At 44.6% G+C, this 25,913-nt stretch overlaps 1 protein-coding gene across 1 annotated transcript in view; it reads left to right on the top strand.

Moving 5' to 3' along the window:
• The window catches only part of LOC126328053 (nuclear receptor coactivator 7-like), a 771,498-nt gene that overhangs the window by 444,975 nt on the left and 300,610 nt on the right, over positions 1-25,913 (top strand). Inside the window, 1 exon segment of the mRNA XM_049995955.1 lies at positions 12,758-12,852. Within this exon segment, the coding sequence (XP_049851912.1) occupies positions 12,758-12,852 (95 nt within the window).

Below are 25,913 nucleotides of genomic sequence, written 5' to 3' on the forward strand. Positions count from 1 at the left end.
TGCTGGTACGCGCATTTCTCCCAACGAGAGACATTTGTTGATAACATCACTACAGAATGTTAGACTTCTTTGAAGGAGCCACAACCTTACCTCTGCTTGCACCACTTCGTCGCTATCGAAGTGAAGTCATCTTAGGTTTTCTGTAAGTTCCTGTAATAGGATAAAATGATTGGGCCATTTCGTAACTGTATGGAGGATGAGCGATGACAATGAACCGAAGGCGTCGGATTGTTACAGATGCCGCAGAGCTTGTGTGTTGTCTGGCACTGTCATGTTGAAGAAGAGGGTGCTCTATGTGTGGACTAACTCTTCGAATTCGGGAAACTGCTATACGAGGTGCGTTCAAGTTCTAAGGCCTCCGATTTTTTTTTTTTTTCTAATTAACTACTCACCCGAAATCGATGAAACTGGCGTTACTTCTCGGCGTAATCGCCCTGACACCATGATTTCATGGCAGCGGCGAAGGCTTCTTTAGAAGTCTGTTTTGACAACTGGAAAATCGCTGAGGCAATAGCAGCACGGCTTGTGTATGTGCGGCCACGGAGAGTGTCTTTCATTGTTGGAAAAAGCTAAAAGTCACTAGGAGCCAGGTCAGGTGAGCAGGGAGCATGAGGAATCACTTCAAAGTTATCACAAAGAAACTGTTGCGTAACGTTAGCTCGATGTGCGGGTGCGTTGTCTTGGTGAAACAGCACACGCGCAACCCTTCCCGGACGTTTTTGTTGCAGTACTGGAAGGTATTTGTTCTTCAAAACATTTTCTTAGGATGCACCTCTTACCGTAGTGCCCTTTGGAACGCAATGGGTAAGGATTACGCCCTCGCTGTCCCAGAACATGGACACCATTTTTTCAGCACTGGCGGTTACCCGAAATTTTTTGGTGGCGGTGAATCTGTGTGCTTCCATTGATCTGACTGGCGCTTTGTTTCTGGATTGAAAATTGGCATCTACGTCTCATCCATTGTCACAACCGACGAAAAGAAAGTCCCATTAATGCTGTCGTTGCGCGTCAACATTGCTTGGCAACATGCCACGCGGGAAGCCATGTGGTCGTCCGTCAGCATTCGTGGCACCCACCTGGATGACACTTTTCGCATTTTCAGGTCGTCATGCAGGATTGTGTGCACAGAACCCACAGAAATGCCTACTCTGGAGGCGATCTGTTCAACGGTCATTCGGCGATCCCCCAAAACAATTCTCTCCACTTTCTCGATCATGTCGTCAGACCGGCTTGTGCGATTCCGAGGTTGTTTCGGTTTGTTGTCACACGATGTTCTGCCTTCATTAAACTGTCGCACCCACGAACGCACTTTCGACACGTCCATAACTCCATCACCACATGTCTCCTTCAACTGTCGATAAATTTCAATTGGTTTCACACCACGCAAATTCAGAAAACGAATGATTGCACGCTGTTCAAGTAAGGAAAACGTTGCCATTTTAAGTATTTAAAACATTTTCATTCTACGGTGCTGCCATCTCCGGGACTTATTGACAATGAACGCGGCCTCATTTTATAACAATGCGCATGTTTCTATTTCTTTCCAGTCCGGAGAAAAAAAAATCGGAGGCCTTAGAACTTGAATGCACCTCGTAGCTTACAAATATTGTCTTAGACCATTTATGCGAGGAAACTGACTGCGAGAAACTACTGGCAACATTTATAGAACGCAGTATTTAATAAACGTGCAAGTACAATTGCATTACATAACTTCAGTGTAATCACCCGCAATGTTATTACCTTTTGCAAACTGTCGGAAAGCCTTTGGGGACTGTTGGCAAGGCGTTATCTGTTGGTGACAGTGACATAATGCTCTACTGCACGGCCTACAGATGCTACATCTGGAAATCGGTGGCCCTGGAGGTGTTCCTTTAACTTGAGAAACGAGTCGAAAGACTTGTGTTTGGTGAGTAAGGAGGGTATTTGAAGACGAATCAGTACTACCGTTGCAATAAGAACTCGGCGTTGCTTACGTCATGACAGTGTAGTTGTCACGAAACACTATAGGATGGTCGTCTGCAATAAACGTGGACCTTTGCGCCGGATGCAGATGTCACTCCAAAAATAGGCAATAATAGTCATTTTTAATGACCTGCCCCTTGGACACAGTAAGCGTAAGAACAGCACTCTGTCATACGCCACTGTCGGCCGACTTGGTTCCTGCGTCAGTTTCTGTGGACGTGGCTAAACTAGGTGACGTCGTTCATTCGAATGACGCTTTAATTCAGGTTCATAGGATCGTGTCCCCATCTCATCAGTGGGGACGATACGCTGCGGAAATATCTCCTTCGTTGCAGTATCCGTCCAGGTGAAGCCAGTCATTACATACCGGTGTCATTTCTGTACGTCGGTGAATCGATGTGGAACCCAACGGGTCGCAAGTTTCCTCATGTTAAGACATCCCGTGCGTATCTACCAAGGCGTTTGATGACTTACAGAGACCAACCTCAACGATAATTCCCGGACAGTCCATCGATGGTGAACAAAAATAATACGACTTCCGATTTCAATCTGATCATGAGGAATGGGTGGATAGTCTGTGCGATGGAAATTCGCGGTCTCACTAGGACCCGCACGAAACACCTTGACCCAACAGGCAGTCGTCGTATACTGTAATACATTCTCGCCGCAGGCTTCACGTAATTCTCGATAAAATTATGATGCATTCTTGTCACAGGCAACATCGATTTTAATCCGCTAACTTTAATTACCTTTAGAACGGTGAAATGAACACTCTTCACGTCAACGCCACATAACACTCCCAATGGAAAACACATCCCGTCGGACGAAAATAGGGCGGAGAGCAACGTCACTGTTCTGCTCGTACTACCAAAAGGTGAACCACTAGTGTATTCTTTTGGTCATGACAACTTGCGTTTATGGACTAATAGCTAGTTCTGTAGCTTACAATTGATTTCTGTAACTTTTTGGAATCCGCCGTAAATTTATTTGAATAATTAACCAGTTAGGGAATACATTTGATCCTACGGCCCTGTTTGCTTCACAGGGCCAGCAATGTGTCGAAAGTGTGTGTCCGCGCGCCAACGTAACTGTTATACGTTCACTGAGTAGAGGTTAAATATTGAAATAATTTATAGCAGTGCTTCAGACAGATTTATACATTTACTTATATACGAACGTGCTTCTATCGTCATAAGCAGAGTGTTTCAAAGCCTTTAAATCGGATTTCCAGGTCACATTATGGGAAACAGGTATTTTTTAGAACCGAAATGTTTACTAACGCGTCGGCGTTTTTTAAATGTGCTGTCGCTGAGTTTACGCGCACTGGTGGTTAGTGTTTAACGTCCCGTCGACAACGAGGTCATTAGAGACGGAGCGCAAGCTCGGGTTAAGGAAGGAATGGGAAGGAAATCGGCCGTGCCCTTTCAAAGGACCATCCCGGCATTTACCTGAAACGATTTAGGGAAATCACGGAAAACCTAAATCAGGATGGCCGGAGACGGGATTGAACCGTCGTCCTCCCGAATGCGAGTCCAGTGTGCTAACCACTGCGCCACCTCGCTCGGTTTTACGCGCACTACTACCTGCATATGCAGTTTGTGTTGCCTATAATTAAGTCGTCTGCTCCGCGTGAAATTGATATTTTGTTCGAAATCAGTAAATGAATCAGTGGTTAATAGACCCTCTTAGTTGGGTGAAATCGCATAGACCCGTTTTGTCTCTAACAAAGTATGTTCAGAGAGAGAGAGAGACAGAGAGAATATATGTATAAATAGAACGATATTTGCTGTTAACTGGTCAGTCATTGTATATGTATATAGTGATCGTCATGCCCAACGGATGCATAAGTAGTAGGTTGCGCGTCCTGAGTATTACTTCTGAACGCGTGTGTTCGCTCTCTTTTTCTCAGCCAGTGTTGTCCAGTTAGACCTGACAAGAGTCGAGTTTTTAGTTAAATGCGACGCACCGGAGACTGGCCAGTTTAAAGCGGTTATACACAGCTCATTCCTGATTCCTGTGTGTTGTGTGTATTGAACAGCGTCAGTAGTGCCACATAGGAACACATTTATTGTCGTTGTAACATATTTGTGAAGGGTAAAATACTATTTACGTGGCAACACAGGCCAATGCAGCGGTGCCCAAAGCGGGTGTAGCTGGACGAATTCTGGTGGGTGACGAATTTTTTTTTTTTTTTTTTTCAGCAGAATTTGTCTAGCAAATGGAGGAGAGGGGTAGTGTCGTCTCATTTCAGATGCCTAGATTTGTTCTCAGTCCCAAACTTCACAACAAGGCCTCGCGGAATGTGGGCAGTAGTTGAACGGTTATCAGCAGGTGTGCCTGCTCAGAGGAAGTAAGTACTGTTGCGAAGGACGTGAACCAACAGAAATTATTATTGAGTGAATGTAGTATCTTATTTAGCATTAGTTGCCTCCTTTTTCTTCCCCTTCCATCAGGCCGCGAAAAGGGGCATCGCTCAAGAAGCCACATTCTTTCGTAGACTATTTCGACCTTCAGGTGAAAGCGTTAAAATGAGCACTTTCCAGGTGAATGCTAGTTTTTAACATTGATATTTTCATCAAGAAATCAATTTGTACTTTTGCAATTGCACGTCATCACTGTTCCTATCGACTGGTAAGGAAACTTGAAACTGCCGGAACGTAAACTACTGACATTCAACTCTGAGAGATTTCGGTAGTCATTCTGGCGTGTTTTGTTGTTCTGCAGTACAGTTCGTGGAATATATTCTTTTAATAAGACAAAATCTAAATTGTTGCTGATTGTCAGATTTTTTCATTTCTGTTACTGTAACTGTTATTTCCGTTCTGTCTCGATAAGCCTCACACCTATCGAATGTAACTGTCATTCACATTAAACAGTCCCAAGTATTAAATTTACGCAGTGCTAGAGCCCGAAACGTCTAGATCAATCTAAAAGTGTAAGCGTAAACGGAAATTCGTGAGACGTGCAAGTAAGACATGGACCCGAGATAATTTCTAAGACTTTCCCGGCGATTTGTTGTCACCTGGTTGAATCGGGTGTACTGCCGGTGGTCCGCGTCTTCCCAACACGATATTTCGACGTCGTAACTCGGCGTCTTCATCAGGTGTCCCTGAGACTGGTTGACGAGCTGACCTCGTCCCATATTTATGGTTGGGCGGTGTGTGGGTCTCCCTATGCCGTCCGCGCCCGTTGTGGCCATTTCTAGCGGTGGTATCAATCTCTAGCGCACGTAACAGTTGCGGGGATTCTTCTCAGTTCAATTGTCTCTCAGATTACATTTATAACTAGCAACCTTTGGTGCACTGCCAAGCAGACCACGAAGCAGATAACTTAATCGTTGCAACCTCATGCAGTTTAAAAAGTATTCCCGGATATTTCTTTTACCGTCTGTGCTGTGCATTGAGGTGACTTACTTTTTTTCGCTCAAAACAACACATACTGGAATAATTATATTGCAAATATTGGTCTACAAGAAGTAAGTAACTAAATTCGCTAAGGTTTTGTAATGAACACCGCCATTAAAGACAGTCAGTACATTCTCTCTCTCTCTCTCTCTCTCTCTCTCTCTCTCTCTCTCTCTCTCTCTCTCTCTCTCTCTCTCTCTCTCTCTCTTGTGCTAAAATGCCTCTATTCACATTTACTGTATTTTCTTTCAAGGCCACGATTGAAAACTAGGGGATGTTACTATAGAGAGCTGTTCCCTTTTTAGCGACTCCTGGCCAAACATACGCTTGTCGAAAATCTTTGTTTAAACTTTCATCACTTTCATTCGATATGCAATGGAGTGAATGATGTCCATTCAACATCGTCAGGCCAACGGAGAAGCTGTTATTTAGTTAAAAGCAGCATGAGAAACTATTTGTATAAGTCTGATTGCCATGCAAAGCGCCTAAGTTGAAGAGGCGGTAATCGAAGGGGTAAGCGCATTGACATTTGTTGACCGGCTAAAGAGTTTCGCTTGGTGCATATCGAATCCAACTACTACAAAACAATGTTCTTCTAAACCGGCAGTAACGCGAACGACGGATAGCTGCAGTGAAGGTGCCAGGCGGCTGCGGCACTTGGTGACGTCACTTCCCGGCAAGGCTGTCTCAGGTGAGCGCGTTTTGCCGTAAGAGTACTCCACCACAGCAGTTGGCGTCAGCTAGATGTTCCTGTTAAACGAGCTCTCGCTACCAGGCGACTGTGAAGAGCTATGCTGTTCCTAGAAAGCCCCTGTGAAGGCCGGTTCATGAGGAGCAAAGTTTAATTTAGAAGGTGCGATTCAGACACACAGTTATGACTAGTATCTGTTGTTCAGAATAACTACTGAACAGACCGCTGAATTGACTCGGATCAAAATAGTGAGGCGGGGATTGTTTCGAAAAGCCGAATTATGTGTGCAGGTCGCTGGCTACGCACTACTGATAATTCAACATAGACCAGTCGCATAACTTCAAGCGTGAACTGCCGCTTTGTCCATTAAAAGTGGATCTGGATTCCTTTTACGTTACTTCGGAAGTTAGTTGGATTATTATTCCCGTAGTCTTGGGTCATTGTTCATATAGCTAAACTGACGACATGGTTTATTCGAAAGATACCCTGTGGGCATCGGGTTTGGGCTGGAAACATAAGGCTCCAGTAAGTCAACCTGGTCTTGGAGTCAAGGAATTCCTTTGCCATGCATACGGTAAGGGTCAGACTGTTGCCTCAGTTGTGGGAAACAGGCTAGTGCATAAAACGTGTTCGCCCGGCTTGACCAAAGGAAAAACTTAAGATCATAACACTACAGTCACGAAATATAACTGTCGCATAACACTATGACTGTCGACATAACACCGATAAATTAATGCAAATTATGTCACTTCCGTCGCGATCCACTGTAGGTTAAAAACAGACATTGTCGTCTCCGAAATTCACTCCAGGAGCTGGAAAGTCTTACTTCCGTGTACGTCAGAAAGAAATAACCTATTCAAGAACTAAAACATAAGTCTCTTCATCATGACTCTCCTCCAATGGAACGTTCGCGTCCTTAGGTCCCACAAAGAGGATTTACGGCTGCTTCTAGCGTCGCAGCGTCCCCTTGTACTCTGCCTGCAGGAAACGAAATTGCGCCCTCAGGAATGCTTTGAGCTTTCACATTTCTTTCCGATTTGTTTTGACCTTCCCCCTGATGTCCGCATTCCCTCTCATGGGGTCGTCACGCTGCTCATAGAGGATGACATTCACAGTCAACCCATCTCGCTGACTACCAATCTTCAAGCTGTGGCAGTTCGCCTCTTCCTCCCCCGCCTTACTTATTCCCTCTGTGCTATTTATGTCCCTCCATCATTCGCTGTCACCAGGGCAGACTTCATTCAACTTACTGGGAAGCTGCCTCCCCCATTTCTCCTACTCGGTGATTTGTAATGCGCATAATCTCCTTTGGGGGTTCTCCTAGGACCTGTCGGAGAGGTGCCCTCTTGGCTGACCTTCTCAACCAACTTAACACTGGAGAACCCACTTTCCTTTCCGACTCCTCGTACACCTATTCCCATTTGGGTCTATCCTTCTGCAGTGCCCAGCTTGCCCATCGCCTTGAGTGGTCTGTTCCTTCTGATACCTACTCGAGTGACCATTCTCCGTGTGCTATCCATTTGCTGACTCTTACCCCATCTATGTGCATACCCAAATGGCAGCTTGCTAATGCTGACTGGCAGCTTTACTCTTCCCTGCCGACCGTCGAAGAACAAATTTCCCCACTTGTGATGATTCTCAAACATTATCCTTACTGCTGCAGGATGTTCCATTCCTTGCATTTACTCTTTAATCATGTCGTATCCCAGTCCCTTGGTGGACTGAGGCATGCTGCAACGCAATTAACGCATGGATACATGCTCTCCGCGTTCTTAACCGTCATCCTACGATGGCAGACTGCATTCATTATAAACAGATTCGAGCAAAGTGTCGCATTCTTCAGGATAGAAAAAAGCTAGATGAATTTCCTTCCCTAGTTCTTTTAACATTTAAACACCTTCCTCTGTCGTGATGGACAACCTCCAACGGCTCTCTGGGGGGCAAGATCCATTCCCCAATTTCCGGTCCGACAGACGCTGACGTCATCGTGGACCCTAATGCTGTCTCCAACACCTTTGGCCGTTATTTTGCTGTTCCCTAGTCTGTCCATTGGGACTGATGTATAGTCGATGAACTTCGGTGTTCGTGTTCTATAGTTTTGACTTGCGCGCCCATGACCCTAGTTGTTTTTTGCGCCCTAATGCAAAACAAAACAAATTGTTTAGCGTAACAAAGCAACATGGTCACAATTAGTATAAAATAGCATAAAAATTCTAATTTATAGTAAACTTTCATGAAAACAAAAGTGTTTAATACACCTCTGTAGCTGAATTTTATGCATGATAAAATTTTAAATTGCCCAGATGTGTTTAGTTGGAAATTTTTAAGAATATATTGACTGATGGATAGGTCATCAACCAGTATAAATCGAAAGAGGTTATTTCCTTGTACCTGGTCATATTTCATTATGTGCTATTGCAATTCTGGCATTACGTAACTTTGTAGCTCAGTAGATAGTTGTCGTTACATTGTGTAAATCAGGTTACAGATATTACAAAATCAAAGACTCAACAGGCGATACGGAAACTTAACAGACGCCATTACTTGTCGCCACAAAGATGAAAACGTAACTTAATTTTTCTGTAAGATTACGTCGTGGAGCTTAGTGTAGTTACTGTGGACGTACCAACTGATGATCACAAGGTGATTTGTACTTAGAATGGTTGGAAGTTACACGTTTACTGTGGTGATACATTGATCTCGTCAGTGAAATCCCGATCTTATGTTGAGATGCAGTATTCATAAATTGTTCATTACGGAGAATAAGTGTAACAGAATAAGAAAAAAGTAATATATTTGCGAAGAGCATTAAAAAAGTATTACTTCCCAAAAGTTAATCGTTTTGAAATTTGACTCCTCACGCCATACAGTGACATTGTTACAAATATTTCATATGAAAGGAGGTCTTATCAGTTGACAGTTGTTTATAATAAAAAATCATTTAGTTTAGTTGGCGTCCTGTCACCTCAAAGATGCCAACAAAGTGAAATATCAGGTCAGTGACCGAGCGAGGTGGCGCAGTGGTTAACACGGGACTCAGATTCGGGAGAACGACGGCTCAGGCTCAAACTTACGTCCGCCCAACCAGATTTTGGTTTTCCGCGACTTTACTAAATCACTTACGTCGAATGTCGGGACGTTTCCTGTGAAAAGACGCGGCTGATTCCCTACTTCGTCCTTCATTTCTCCGAGCTTTATGCTCCGTCTCTTAACGACCTCGTTAGAGGTGAGTGTGATGATGGCGACATATACACACGTCAGATACTTCTGAGTTTTTATACTTGCTAAAGCACACAATTTTCACTGTACTATATTTGAGAATGGCTAAATTGGTGAAATAACAATTGTGAATACCGAATTTTGAAATTGAATACTTTAAATATTAAAAAGACGACGATTCTGTCTGTCAGGAAGTGTTACTGTGTCGGATTTACATGTATTGACAGAGTTGCCATTTCCGCTGTCGTTTATTAGAGAAATTCTCCACCAGGCTGTATCCTTAGAACGTGAAAAAACTTGATCGTGTGCTGTTTGGATGACCAATATTTCTTACTTTTTGTTGAACTTCTTAGTATAAAACATATTGGGTTATTCTCGAAACTGGCAGAAAATAAATTAAGAAAACGTCAGTTGACGTGTCATGTTTAACGCTGTTTTCTCTCTGCTTGACGTAGAGTGTTTAATCACCAGATTACGAATACGATGAACATGAATGATAGACCATAGCTTTGGAGAAATTTGCGGCTGTAAGACAGCATGCAAAAAGTGTTGACTCGCAGCGCTCGTTCGGCGGGCGTCAAGGTCGGTCTGTGATTCACACTGGCATGCCGAATAGTTGTATCACACTGAGGCGTCTATGACGTGATTGTGTTACCCGCAGTAGGAATATTTAAACCGATATTGGCTCATGTGCAGCCACTACCTCCGGTCATTCGTGGGAGCACTTAAGAATTAATTGCAGTGTCGTTCCGGCCTCGAGACATCTCAGTGGAGTACTTGTTTTTACTTCTCGAGGAAAACAATGTAATTTACGACAGAAAAGTTGCCACTTGAGTTAAAAAAAAAAAACTGAGCGCACGTGTATCAAGTGTTCCGTAACTGGTTGATACACGCGACACGTACCCGTGATTGTCACGCCAAGTGCCTCCTACAGACGATGTTCACTGCTCTGGGCACCTGCTTTGAGTTGTCATCGAAACAAATTGATATAGGCGCGCTTAATAATATCGTTGCTTAGGCAAAGAACATTCGACGGAATCTCTAAGTCCTAGCGCGGCACTGAGTTGTTATTAAAAATATCCATGCTCGTCTTGTTGTTAAAAGCCCTTCGGTCAGATTTTGAGGTGTCAGTTAAAATGTTACTGTCATCGTGCTAAAGTGTATTTATTTTTAACAAAGACCTTAGTTGTTCCTTCTGTCACACTTCCGGAGCATGCTCTCACTAGGGCGTGCAGAAAAGTAATGACTCCGAATTTTTTATGTGGAAACTCTTCAAGCTTTTTAAATAAAACAAACTTTATTAAAATTCTACATGCTTGTTCTTAATTTCTACATATTTAATTTTTCAACATAGTCACTCTGCCGACGAACTCTGCACCGCTTCATCGCTATTCAAGTGAAGTGAAGTTTCCAAAGGTGATCTTTGTTTTGGAAGTAGGTGAAAACGGGGTGGAGCCAGATGGGAACGGTATGGGGGATGATTGATGACAGTAAACCCAAGGCATCGCATTGATGCAACTGTCACAGCGCTCGTCTGGCATTGTTATGCTGAAAGAGAGGGTGCTCTACGTGTGCACGATTTCTTCAAATTCGAAACTCGATTACGGCACGCTGTAACGCACGCACGTACATACTTACGAAACACACAGCCATGTTAACACGCTACAGTTCGTCAGGGGATAGCAGATATGTTATCAGAAGAATAAAGATGTAGAACTGTAATAAGAATTCTTTTGACGATCTTTCGGTGTGTCCACGTAAAAATTTCGTAGGCATTACTTTTCAAAATGCCCTGATAATTTCTGATGTAACTGAGTGCCAGGTTGGTCCCTTTCGAGAGATGAATTTGACTTTGTGCCGCCGGAAATATTTTAGAGCAATGCTGTCGTTCGTAAACGTATTCATTCCCTGTGTGGCAATTAACATTAAGTACTATACACTTCTTGGGACCTGAAACAACAAATGCTATACCTTATTTTACAAGGTTAAGGATAGTACTGCCGAACGTGCAGGTAAACTTCTCATCAACTGAAGCTTAGTTTTGACTACTACCGCCTATGAATTTATTGCCCTTCGTCATAAGCCTGGAGTCTGTCGTACTAACGACCAGTGAAAAAATACGGTAAGACAAAGGTAAGAACTTCTAATCTTGAGGCGAATTGCTATTTACTGTTTGAGCCATCAACCCAGAACGATGGCTGTTAAAGGTGGAATTTTTTCCCTTCTGTTTACACCGGATTTTAAGGGCTCACAGAGAAGCACCACAGGTGGAATGTTTATGCAACCTACTGTGTGTGTGCGCTGTCCCATCGATGACGTCAGGGAGGCGTCATTGGGGCTGTATTGGAGACGCGTGGCGACCTTGAGAGAGCAGTCTACGTGCTTCACAAGTTGTCGGCGCGCCTGTTGGAACTACAGGCATACGGCAATAAACATTCGCTTGTGTTTCACGTTCCTATCGCAGGCAGTCGCTTGGTATCCAGATGCCAGACTGCGTGACCTACCTTGATTTACGTTTAAAAGCGTGGCTGACGGGCGCAGTAAATTGGCTTGCACTGTTGGTATTCATCCAGCCAGTTGCAAACATTAGCCATTATCATCTCGTTACCATTGGAAGCAGAGTGTTTACAACTTTCCAATCAGAATCTTACTACCGGAGCGCAGAAAACAATATTTCCATTCCCAGTGTGCTAAGATACCAGAACAAAAGGAGACCAAAAATTAAGTAGCTAAGCAATATTAACTCTGTTACTTCAGGGAAAAGCAAATGTAAAAGACTCGACTCAAGAGTACTACATACAGGTCAGCTGTGTCTTAAGTGGAACCTGGCCTTGTTGGATTCGTCAATGCATCTCCAATTACGATATTAGTTTCCGAGTAAAAATATTAACTTCAGTTTCTGATTACACAATTGAATTTTGTTTTCAGCGAACGTTTAATGCCGGGATTCCTGGTTGACATTACACTGTTACTTCGCACATGATATTGTAGTACTCGGAAATGCGCGAGAAAGTCCTTTAGGTATTGTGTCCTGTTGCGAAAACAATGCATCAAAACGCTGGCGCCATCATTTACTTTTGAATACAGGGAAAGAAATAATTTTTGACTCCTTTCGATTTAAAAAAAATGATATTTCTGCAATTTTGGCGTGAGTGGTGGTCGAATATCGGGCCCTGACAACTGTTTACTACAGGGCATCAATAAAGAAGGCTGCCTCCTGGACTGTTGCTAGTCCTGTAATAACAGAAGATCATCAAAAAATTGAAACTGATAATAAATAATAATGTTGTCAGTAGTTCTTGACAGTTCCGTGAAACATGGCACTTTCACACTAGTTTTAAAGTAAGTTTCCAATAACAGTTTTCGAGACATCACTTAAAGTTCATCTGTTTGAGGGACATACCTCACCAGGAGACTCCAGTGAGTGCAGAATACTTGTTTACGCTATTGCGTATTAATTTCCTTCCTTTCTTGTTTACAGATTCTGATGGCGGAGGTCCCGGAAAGGACGGCGCCCCTCTCGGGGAGCGCCGACCCGCTTCTGCCCCGCCCCCAATCGAGACGACGACGTACACGGTGAGTGGATATGTGGCGGCTGCGTGTTGTTACAAATCTCCGGTACAGATTAGCAAAATGGAAATCTTCCTCTACAGCTAGACGTATGCTATAATGGGATTTTCTGGGTACATTGCTAATAATAGCAAATTTCATCAGTGTAGAGGTTTTATCTCCAACATATCAGCGCATGCAGTAGCTGGTCAGAAGTATCCGGACACTCGCTAGTATCCACACTTCATTTTTTTGACGGCATGAAGTGTGGTGGTGATACTTTCAGCAGGGTGCCCTCAAGAGCGGAGACTAGAGAAGGTAGTGATGCTGGACCTCGGGATTCGGAGCGAAATGGAAGTTCACATAAGGCTAGGGACAACTCGGCCCGAAACGTGAAGGACCAATAGCATACCAGGGTAGTAGGAGCCAATGCGATTACTTCGTTTCGGATAAGCTTGTGTGCGGTCTGGCGGAGACATTTTTATCTTCTCTGTTTTGCGGGCTCCATGGCAGACATGCCGAAAGCTTAATGATTACACGTGAAACCTTATGTGAACGATTTATTAGCAAATGATTCACGGAACATTGTATTTTATTGCTGCAGTTATTTTGTGAAAAAGGGGAGGGAAATGAAACTTAGTCCTTATCTTTAATACTTCAGTGCTCGTTTGGCTCGCATGTGCTTCTGGGACACTGACATATTGTAAAACGAAAACTTTTTGTAATTTCTAGCACAATTTGTATTGAATTGCCTTGGCGAATAGTGGCACATGCTACAATTATGTGTATATTTCGTCTTTAAATGATTATTTCGCGAGACGTAAAACGCGAGTTAGGAAAATTATGGTACAAGACAGTCGGATGCCGTAATATTAATGTCCATTCTCTACTTTGCAGAGAGTTCATTGTTACTCACAGAAATTTGAACTTTGCTCGTTCCTGCCTAACCACACCCTCGGAAGTCGCGACTTCCTCAGAATAAACAGAAGTGTATTCGTGACTAGCTAGGAAGCAAATATTATTGCTGTTTCTTTCACTTAAAGGAGCTTGATCTTTCGTTCTTTAATCAGATAATTACAATTACTCGTTACAGAGAGAGAGTACGCTCTTGTATGTAATATCGAACTTTATAGAAAATTGTTCTATTACATGAATAAGAAAGAACCAAAATCTGTTACAAACATGAAAATCGGGAAAAATATTTGCATGTAGCAGGACGCGAACCTGCTCCCTCAGACACCGCAACCACATGTCACTTAAATTAAGAACACGATGTTCGCATCGACCTCAAAACTTGGATATTATTTATTACATGATTTCCACTGATGTGTCGTTAAATGCCTTCTTAATTGTAATAAATAGTACGCAGAATGATGTTTGTGATAACTCTTCGATGCGCCATTGCCTTCAAAAGGCATACTGACATGAGAGCAAGTTGTAATACAGAAAGAAACAGAATACGATGAAATTCAATATGGAGTCCCCGCAGTAGCAAGCGGGCGACGTCACGTGACCCGAGCCGAATGTGGTGAAATGCTGTTGGTCATTCTCGCTTCGCTGGCCGTGGTGGCCGAGCGGTTCTAGGCGCTACTGTCTGGAACCGCACGACCGCAGGTTCGAATCCTGCCTCGGGCATGGATGTGTGTGATGTCCTTGGGTTAGTTAGATTTAAGTAGTTCTAAGTTCTAGGGGACTGATGACCTCAGAAGTAAGTCCCATAGTGAACAGAGCCATTTTATTCTCGCTTCGGGCGGAGCTGTCCCTAACGATAAGTCAACGTTCTCAGTTATCCCAAAGGTGTTCCACTCGTTCCAGATTGTGACTCTGGGCAGTTCAGTCCATTTCAGGAATGTTATTGTCCACAAACCATTGCCTAACAGATGCTGCTTACTGGCAGGATTATGCCTGTTACTTTTGAGGCATTGCGAAACCCCTCCACCTAATTGGCGCAGTTTATAGAGCGAATAATCATTAGTTTTTTTGCCATCCACTTCCCAGTGGCGTTACTTTTTGCACCACGTCAAGCATCGTGTAACACTGACTACAAAGTATGACGGTCACGAGGAACTGTTTCACTACGGTGCCCCATTCTTTGCATGTACATGTGCACAGTATTAGTGCTCGGTGCACTGCTGGCAAGGATTTCTTCCTCTGATTTGTCACTTCTTTTTTTACAACCATCCTCAACTATGCTTGTCGGCCCCTGTCAATCATTACAAGATGTCTGCCTGATCATGATCTTGTTTCAGTTGTTGTTGTTGTTGTTGTTGTTCCTTCGTATTTACAAGTGACATTCCTGTTACCAACAGTTGACTACGACTGGTTTAGAAGAGTTGAAATGTCCCTGATGGATCTGTTACTCAGGTGACATCCAATGAATAATCCAGGTTCGAAGTTACTCGGCCCTCCCTACCGACGAACTTAGCAGTTACTGCTACTCTGCTGACAACACTAAAATCCCAGTCTCCATTTATAAAGGCAGGTCCGCTTCTCGTGACGTACAGTGATAAAATTCCGCATGACATAGGGTTGTTCAGATAGTGTAAGTATCTATTCACGATGTTCTTCCATGTATTTAGATTTTGTATATCCTCTTTTACACCAAATGTATTCATCATTAATTTTACACTTTGGATCCAGATGCTCATGGGTCGTCCTTTTCCTCCTCTTCCTTCAGTTGTCCACCCCAATATGTATTTCATCCATTCCTCTTCTATGCACATACCACTACAATTTACTCGTATCCAACACATCAGATATTTCCTTCAACTTCCATTTTCCAATTATTTGTCGGCAGCGGCTGTGTTTTCCTGATGTGATGTCATTCGCGGAAAAGTGAAGCCACTTCTGCATGTGCTGCATGTTTATTTGATGAGGCTACAGACCTGAATTAAATTCTACCCGCTGTGCCGGGATTGTTGCAGCCACGACGTAGGGAGCCCATGGCCGTTCTCTCTACTGATGTTCTTAGGCTGTTTTGGGATTTCAGGTGCCTCTCGTATTTTGTGTGCGCGTATTGTCGTCTCCTGCGTGTGCTGGCGATTCTTGGAACCTTACAGGCTGCTGTGAATCGTAATGATGACTTGGTAGTGCCAGTCTATGGTGTCGCTCCGGTGGAATATGGCGTTAGTGTTCTGCGGTAGGTGCCATTAGCCCTTCCGTTTTTCTCCATGTAGAAGGCACCGCACTTACAATGTGTTTCGTATATTAGGCCTACAACTGCAGTCTTTATGGGTTTATGGAATCTTCAGTGGGTTGTACGAAATTCAATGATATGCAGCTTTTTTCTGTTTTCGCTTGATATTGATTTTATCGCTAATTGGTTTTGACCTTAAGGTAACGGTTGAGTACGTTTATTTCCGGTAGAAATAGTGTTTGCCGTTGGGAGTTCTGTTGCTCTCCATACCCATTACCGGAATCGCACCGTTACTGCCTTGTTTCTGCGCTAATTGAATGTTCGTGCGCGGGCTGTTAATATGCTTTCAAAAATTTGCCCTTCGCAAAGTTAAATTATTATCCTGCAGAACACATGTACTCAGCGGACAAGCCATTCTCCCACTACCAAATGCCAGCAAGGAATGAAAGAGAGGTTATGTTGTATATGAAATAGTAAAGAGCGCCTACTGACATGTTGGAGCTTCGAGCCGGGATGTGAAGCGTGCTCAGGTGGCTGGAATTGGTAAGGCATTTACCGTGAAGCGCGAAGGTGGGCAGCTCGTGTGCCAGTCCTTAACAAACTTCGGCGTTGTCGCGACGTTCCATCACTGATGGTTAGTTCATTACCTACTGCCTGCTGAGGCTACGTGCAGTTGTATCTTTCGCTTTCGCTTCCTTCCTTGCGCAGGACACATCTTCTGACGTCTACAAACTTATTGTCATTTTAGGGAGACCACATTAAAAATTGAGTAGGCGCTGGAGACAAGTTTTTCATTTTCCTGAATGAGCGTTGTAACAACTGAACTAATGTGATCAGGTGTCACAAACTATTGTAAGCTCGTTTCCTTTCATTTTGAACGTCGGACAATACTGCAGCTAGGTTACGTTTCTACCCGAGGTCCAAGAGAGTCCGCTGATTGCGTGCGTCGACCCGGACAGCCACATTCTGGTCCTCCAGCCTCGGAGCCCCCGTGTACCGGTAACACAGTGGCATCAGTGGGCGCTCCTGGACATCGCCGATCAATACCTGGTCGCCGATAAAGCGCAGGGACAGCTGATGTACTTCGCTAGCCTCCGCGAGTAGGAGAGCGCCTTCTTCAAGTAGCCGCAACCTGCATGTGGCAAACTGCGCTAATCTTAAACTGGAAGCGCAGTTGTGACCGATTTACATGTCTCAGCAGAAGAATGGGGAATATATGGGCACCAAGGGAACAGAGCCTTTGCGCCCCGCCCCCTCCCCATCACCCCTTCTTGTCCTTATTTTTGATAACGTCGAAAATTTCTAGTGAGCCAATAATGAATTCCATATTTTGCCTATGCAAAATTAATATCGGTATACAGTTCCACATCAAGTTCAAACTATCCAAGGTGGTGTTAGGTATGGATTGAGAAAGGCGCAGCTATACAAATACGCAGAAATAGAACATCATCCATGTCGCTATGTACAAAGTAAGATGCACCTGTAACGCTCTTTTACTCCAGTGACTTGCTGCAGTGAAGTAGTTCAGCCTATTCGGGAGGAACAGACATCAAATCCTTCTCTGCTCGTACTGGTAAAGATTTTCCATGCCCCCCCCCCCCCCCCCCCCGGATTACAACTGTCAAACTGTGGAATGGTTCTATAACGGATCACAGCAGATCCGTCCTTATACAACTGAGTGCTTCCTTTAGCAATTACTACCTTCGACGTGAAGACGACGTTCAACGATGACTTGTCCTTCCTTCTGAATTCTTCCATTACCATTCCCATGTGCCTGCGTGTACTTCATAAGAAGCTAAAAGCCAGTATTCTTCGCTTGAAGTTCTGAAGTCCACGGATGTTTAATGTTTGTGCACGGTATCGTTCCGAGCTGATACCAATAAATGTACTCGTTTTCTGCTTACAAACAGATACTGCTAAATATAATTCTAACAACTATATTAAGGCGACTATTGGTCAGTAAATTGATTTCATGTCTCAATTCTTGTTCGGTCATTGCGACTTACCGATGCTTCGTAAATAGTACGTATCGGAATTGCCACTACGAAGGAAGTAAACAGAAAAGTGAGAGACAATAGCTATACATTTTCCTGAACCATCTTTTTTCAGTCAAAGACAATGTAGGCCATATTAATATTTTTTTAAATGGGCAAATACGAAGAAATTATACGACGTAATATAGCCAGGGTACGATGTTTTGTAAGAGTGGTTTGACATGGAAACGAAATAACGACATAATATCAGAAGCAGGCAATATGAGACACGAAATAAGAGGCATTTAGATGCGCTAATTTAAGAAAATTTTATGCTAAGGTTCAGGCACGAGGCGAATAGGTGGCGGGGAAAACAGTAATAACGTGCAGAATTTTTACTAAACTATGACGTGAAGGAAGAGAGCAAAGAGTCGTGCTGAAATGTTGTGCAGACTAGAAGTGAAGTACTGTAGAAGGTATTGTCATTTGTCACATGTAGGTGACTTCTAAGTGAATCAAATAGTATACCATATTTTTGTTCAATTGCGTTATCACCTTGTTGAGCCGCGGCGCAGTTAACGTGCTAACCTGAAACTGAAAAATGAGGATTCCTTGTGCCATTGGACCGATGCCCTAAAGAGTTGCCTTCAGGTTGTGCGACGAATGTAGACGTATATTGCGTCTTGGAATTTTGTGTCACAATCGTCATCTCAGGAAACGCAGGTGGTTGCTTTCGCTGCAAGCTGGGGAGCATGATCTATAGTTGATTATAACATATTGTGCATCTGTGTAATTCGCAGATAAAACTTGAAGGCATGCACGCAAATTAGATCTGCGGTGTTAAGTGTTTGCTGTACAAAGATATAATCTTTCGGAGACTGCATTTATTAAATTTACTAAAAGACACTGGCCTTTACCTCCTCCTCTTACCTGTAACACGTAGTCGTTAATAATTTCCAGTGTCTCAACGGCCTGGAGCTAGTCTTTCAATTGGACGTCACTTCGCGTACTTGTGAGCCCCTAAACTATCCTAGTAAACCTTCTGTGGAAAAGGGCATACCGTTTAACGTGGAGTCCGAAGCATATGCCATCCCTTACGAATATTCCAATCACTGAGAGGTGAAAGCTTGATACTTGGCAGACTGAAAATTTCCCATCGTTCGAACGGCATTCGATCCCACAACCTATCTGTTTCCAAGCACACGCCTTTACACTAGATTACTCAGGCTCACTTACTCCACATAATCGGCTGATTTCGGCAATGTGCCATTGTCAAAAGGTTACTTATGATCTCCAAACTTTATAGGCACCGTACGTGAGTGTATACAATGTACGGCTGTCATTTAGCTATATAACTGCTGTCGTGATAGACTCGAACGAGACATGCGTTCCGCACCATTATTCAGATCGTTGATGACCATGGATAACAGTGTAAAGTAGTTTGTCCTCGTCGTCAGTGCGAAGACTGGTTTGGTGCAGCTCTACACGCGACTCTATCCTGTACAACCCTTTTCATCTCCTTGTTACTACTGCAACGTACATTCATTTCAACTTGCGTACTGTAGTAAATATAGCCTCGGTCTTCCTCTACAGTTTCTACCCCACAAACTTCCCGTCAGTACTATACTGATGAAACCTTGATGTCGCAGAATGTGCCCGATCAAATCAACCGATCTCTTTTTTTTTTAGTCAAGTTCTAACACACATTTTTCCCACCAGTTCGATTCAGTACCTCCTCGGTAGTTACGCGACATATCCATCTTAAGTTGTTCTTTCTTCTGTAGCACCTCGTCTCAAAAGCTACTGTGTTCTCGTCTGAATTGCTTCTCGTCCATGTTGCGCATCCGTACAACCCTAACTCGAGATAAATAAGAGTGGCGTTCAGTAAGTAATGCACTAAATTTTTTTTCTGGAAGCCGGTTGGTTTTATTCAGGGTTCCAATACACAGTTTTATTCCCCATTCTTATGACTACACTAGCCTATTTTTCATCATCATCTCCGTTCAGTGCGACGGTCTTAAGCCACCAAACTGGGAGGGACTGTATTCCCGCGTGGTGTCACACTACTGGTCGACGTCGGAGCCAAAGTCTTACTGCATCAGTAACTTCCACATTATTCACGTACTGCTTCCTACAGAGAGCATCCTTAATGGGACCAAGCAGATGGAGGTCTGAAGGTGCGAGATTCGGGCTGGACAGGGCGAGGAGGAACAATCCAGGGAAGTTTAGTGAGCTGCTCGCGCGTACACATACTTGTGTGCGGCCTTGTGTCGTGATGGAGAAGTTCGTTTGCCTTTTTGTGACGACGAACACATTGAAGTGCATTGTGCTACCCTCAGGAAACTGAAGTAACGACTTCAGATACGATCGTTGCACCAAGAGGGAGTATATCAAACAGAATAACATCTCCAGAGTCCACCAAGGCCGTCGCCGTGACTTTACCGTGACCTGAGGATGACTTCCAATGAACGTATCCGCACGTTCCCAACTGCAGGAGTCACAGCTGTGTGCGGCCGACCGGCACGCGGGAAACCGGCCAGGTTTGCGCGACGTTGCAGCGATGGTGACAAACGCGTCGCCCAACGACTCACAGTGCTTTTGTTCACTGCCAGGTTTCTATATACATTTTGCACGCAGTTATCAAATATCTGCGGTGGCCTGATTTTCCGCTGCTTTCACCGCACCCTCGTTATAAACGCCGTTACGAAAGCTACGTACAGCGCCGCACCTGTCTGAACTTCGTGAAACTATAGGGGCCGAAATGGGAATATTCCGTGATGGCCCACCACAAACTCCGCATTGTTAAACCACAGCTGGCCGAGAAAAAAATTTGTTGCATTACTTACTGAACGTCCTCGTATCTTTAGAGAAGACTGAAGTGAAGCTGCAAGGACGGGTCGTGAGTTGTGCTTCGGTAGCTAAGAGCACTTGCCCGCGAAAGGCAAAGGACCCGAGTTAGTCTTGGTCGTGCACGCAGGAAGTTTCGTATCATCACACAATCCGGCGCAGAGTGAAAATTTTATTCCGAACTTCTCAGTATTTCAGCTGATAACATGTTAACAAATTTCTCGTTTTCAGAAACTTTTTCTTCGTGTTGCCAGTCTGCGTTTCATATCTACTCGGGCCAACGTAAATTACTTTACTGCCCAGTTGGAAAAACTCGTCTACTAGTTTTAGTGTATCATTTTTTTTTTTAGCATAGCCTGATGTGATTCGACTGGTTTACGGTACTCTTGTTTCGCTTGGATTGATTCTGTTACGACGTCTTTTAAAGACACTGTCCATTTCGTTCAACGGCTCTTCCAAGTCCTCTGTGGATGACGTTGTAATTCTGTCAGAGACAGCAAGCGTCGACGTTTATATTTCTCCTCCCCGGACTTTAATTCCTCCTACAAATTTTTCTTTGGTTTCCTTTACTGGTTCCTCAATGTACAGATTGAATAACGCCGGGGTAGTCTACAATCCTGTCTCACTCCCATCTCGACGACTGCCTCCCTTTCACCCCCTACTGTTCTAATAACCGTAGTGTGGTTTCTGTACAAGTTAATAAATGACAATTCGCTCCCTGTATTTTAGCCCTGCTTCCTTCAGCACTTCAATGCGTTTATTCCAGTTACGAGTAAGCACCTGAAAGTCAGCGGATCGTGTCAAATAGTGTTTCTAATTGCGATACAACCAGGGTGCATAATAACAGCTGAGGCAGTTTTAGGAAGAAAGGCTCATAAGACAAAATGGTTATTTGCGACAGGACAGCCTGAATACTCTCTTCTAATATATTAGAATAACAACCTGATTCTAACATATTGATATGTTAATAACTACTACTAAGGAAATCTTCTCATGATACTACATAGTTTAACCTGTGTTTTTAATGTTAAAAAAGTCTGATAAACATTTATAGACCCTTTTCCGTAAATCAGTGGCAGTAGGTTGTAATGAGTAGACATTTCTTTCATCAAATATTATTAATTCTCAGAACGTATTAAGCCATAACAGTAATATTGTTCCTAATGACACCTACGTTCAGGGAACCCTCGTAAAGATAAAAAAAATTAAGTAAAAAAAGTAAATTGATAACAAAATATATCTATACAACTAAATTGCCACTATTTTGTCCTGTGGTCCTTACAGTATGATGGACAGTTTCCGTGGTATAGTTTCTAGTTACTGAAAGACCTTTTGCCTGTGTTCTTCTTCCCGTCCTGCATAGATGCCTATTTTCTCAAGAACGTCTGGTTGCTGGTAACTACTTCAAGTGTACTGTATATCCATGAACTACGTTAATCATCCATGTGCTTTAATGAATCCCTTACATCATTGGTCTGGCTTCACTGGATTAAATATCACTGACGATAGACTCAAGTCATGCAATATTCAATTACTGCATTTCTTTTTCCAAAGCCGGAATGATGGTTATGGATCTTCGTATGTTACTGATCTTAGTACTGAACCATCTGCTTTTCATTGCAGAACAAAATCTGAATTTTAAACACGTAAGCATTCGTTACATTAAACTGAACGAGAAGTGCTGCGTGCGCACGCATTAAGAAAACGCTGCTCTGACCGCTACTATTGCGGAAATGAAACAAAACTGTAGTAGAGCGTTCTACACAACCCACTGATTAATTTTAAAAAAATTCCCGAAAATGGTCTCGCAGCCCTATTATCCTTCTTCCGGAAAAAGCCTCTGGTCTCTCTATATCGGAAGAACGTCAGTTTATGATACTGCATCAAGTGTTTAGCATTTTCACTGGTGAAGAAAGCCGTCTGTACTGTCATGTTTCTGGATATAATTTAACTTTTAATTTATTGTTGGGGACGCTACACGTCGATGTTGAGATAACAGCGCCGGGAGCGAGCAATTTCGCATTGAGCGGCACAAACTCGGCTAGTTCTTACAGCGATATTCCGCAAACGGGAGCAGAAAATTTGGACCGGCGCGCTTGGTGAGTCCGCGGACATTCGATCGTCGCGGCAGTATTGCGGTGTGGGCAGCTCTGCGCGTGGCTTCGGCGCGGACGTGGCCAGCGTAACATTGCCCCCGCCTGCCCGTTCAGAATCCATAATGGAGCGCCGACCGGCCGCGGCCCGGATAAATTTTCGATTGCGGCAGAGCGTGAGTCAGCGTGGGCGTCCTCAGCGCCACGGGTCAAGGCTGTAACCGGCACCTCCTCCCCAAACCTGTCTGTGTCCCTCCTACCTGCAGAACATTAGTCAGACTACACTTCTTTTGTAGCCTCGTAGGCTTTCCGGTGTACAGGCTCAGTTGTTGATTCCATTTATAGGTACAGTATTGCGACCATCGTGTCAGTCGTCGTCTTCACGTCCTGCCATTTCTCCCACCACATTTGAAAATAACAGTGAGAACTCTGAAAAATAAATGACCGTCGAAGGGCGGATCATGAGTTGTAGTTGGATAACTCGGTCAATGGAGCTAATGCACGCGAAAGGTAGCATTTCCGGGGACGAGTCTCGGTTCACTATAGTTACTGGTGAATCTTGCGGGTTATATGGTCGTGGTGACTGAAACATTTTCGTTCCTGACGTTGCGCCCAAAGCTGCATCGGACATCATCAGGTTTGCTCTAAGTTTCACTGAATTCGAGTACCAGTCTGGCTCGCAGTTATAACATGAAACAGCGCAAGTGTGTTACACACAGACTGAAAAAGTCGCAACACCAGGGAGGAGTTGTGCGACATTTACTGAAGGTTGTACACGTGTTTCCACATCTGAAAGATGTCTGTTCAAATTTCGCGCCAGTTGCTTAAGAGTGACGCTAGTAGCACCACTGCGAGGATGCAAATCAGATTTGCTTTAACACACGGTCGTGAGCGTTACTTACCTGTGAGATTGGACGTGGTGAGTTGATGTTAGTCAAGAATGCCTTCAAGGCTATGAAGACTACATCAACACCTCACTGAGTTCTAATGATGTCGTGTAATAGGGCAACGAAAAACTGGATGTTCCTTGTGCGATAGTGCAGAAAGACTTGGCAGGAGTGTAGCTACTGTACATACGGGGGTTGGAACTTAAATAGTGGCAACTATTTATTCACATCCGATACAAGAGAGTTACATACACTCCTGGAAATGGAAAAAAGAACACATTGACACCGGTGTGTCAGACCCACCATACTTGCTCCGGACACTGCGAGAGGGCTGTACAAGCAATGATCACACGCACGGCACAGCGGACACAACAGGAACCGCGGTGTTGGCCGTCGAATGGCGCTAGCTGCGCAGCATTTGTGCACCGCCGCTGTCAGTGTCAGCCAGTTTGTCGTGGCATACGGAGCTCCATCGCAGTCTTTAACACTGGTAGCATGCCGCGACAGCGTGGACGTGAACCGTATGTGCAGTTGACGGACTTTGAGCGAGGGCGTATAGTGGGCATGCGGGAGGCCGGGTGGACGTACCGCCGAATTGCTCAACACGTGGGGCGTGAGGTCTCCACAGTACATCGATGTTGTCGCCAGTGGTCGGCGGAAGGTGCACGTGCCCGTCGACCTGGGACCGGACCGCAGCGACGCACGGATGCACGCTAAGGCCGTAGGATCCTACGCAGTGCCGTAGGGGACCGCACCGCCACTTCCCAGCAAATTAGGGACACTGTTGCTCCTGGGGTATCGGCGAGGACCATTCGCAACCGTCTGCATGAAGCTGGGCTACGGTCCCGCACACCGTTAGGCCGTCTTCCGCTCACGCCCCAACATCGTGCAGCCCGCCTCCAGTGGTGTCGCGACAGGCGTGAATGGAGGGACGAATGGAGACGTGTCGTCTTCAGCGATGAGAGTCGCTTCTGCCTTGCTGCCAATGATGGCCGTATGCATTTTTGGCGCCGTGCAGGTGAGCGCCACAATCAGGACTGCATACGACCGAGGCACACAGGGCCAACACCCGGCATCATGGTGTGGGGAGCGATCTCTTACACTGGCCATACACCTCTGGTGATCGTCGAGGGGACACTGAATAGTGTACGGTACATCCAAACCGTCATCGAACCCATCGTTCTACCATTCCTAGACCGGTAAGGGAACTTGCTCTTCCAACAGGACAATGCACGTCCGCATGTATCCCGTGCCACCCAACGTGCTCTAGAAGGTGTAAGTCAACTACCCTGGCCAGCAAGATATCCGGATCTGTCCCCCATTGAGCATGTTTGGGACTGGATGAAGCGTCGTCTCACGCGGTCTGCACGTCCAGCACGAACGCTGGTCCAACTGAGGCGCCAGGTGGAAATGGCATGGCAAGCCGTTCCACAGGACTACATCCAGCATCTCTACGATCGTCTCCATGGGAGAATAGCAGCCTGCATTACTGCGAAAGGTGGATATACACTGTACTAGTGCCGACATTGTGCATGCTCTGTTGCCTTTGTCTATGTGCCTGTGGTTATGTCAGTGTGATAATGTGATGTATCTGACACCAGGAATGTGTCAATAAAGTTTCCCCTTCCTGGGACAATGAATTCACGGTGTTCTTAATTCAATTTCCAGGAGTGTATTTGCACCTGTTACTGAACGCCAAATGTTGTGCAGAACCCGTGGCCAGCGATGTGGAAGGCGTAGTATACCGTTAGCAGAGCCTGTTCTGTTGATGGTGCGAATGGAGCGGTCTAAATTTATGGTGATGCTCGTGTACGGCTGTTGAGACTGTGATGGTGTTGTTCTATCGCCTTACGTTCCTCCACGGCAGACCTTCAATGTACAATATAACTATTCATTTTGGAGCATCACCTGCGACCAGCTTTGCGAAACAAGCGGCGACACTCTCTGAGGAACCCACCCATCATTTTGCACGACAATGTACGGGCGCATACAGCGCAAGCTGTGGCTGCTCTGTTCGGTCGATGGGACTGGCAAGTACTGCACCATGCACCACACACCCCGGATTTAAGTCCTTGTGACTTTGATTTGATTCGCCTTAGAACTGTTCCAGAGATTCGACAGGCATTAGACTGCTCCATTCGCGGACAGGCTC

The sequence above is a fragment of the Schistocerca gregaria genome, chromosome 2 (genome assembly GCF_023897955.1).
Source record: "Schistocerca gregaria isolate iqSchGreg1 chromosome 2, iqSchGreg1.2, whole genome shotgun sequence".
NCBI classification, from domain to species: Eukaryota; Metazoa; Arthropoda; class Insecta; order Orthoptera; family Acrididae; genus Schistocerca; species Schistocerca gregaria.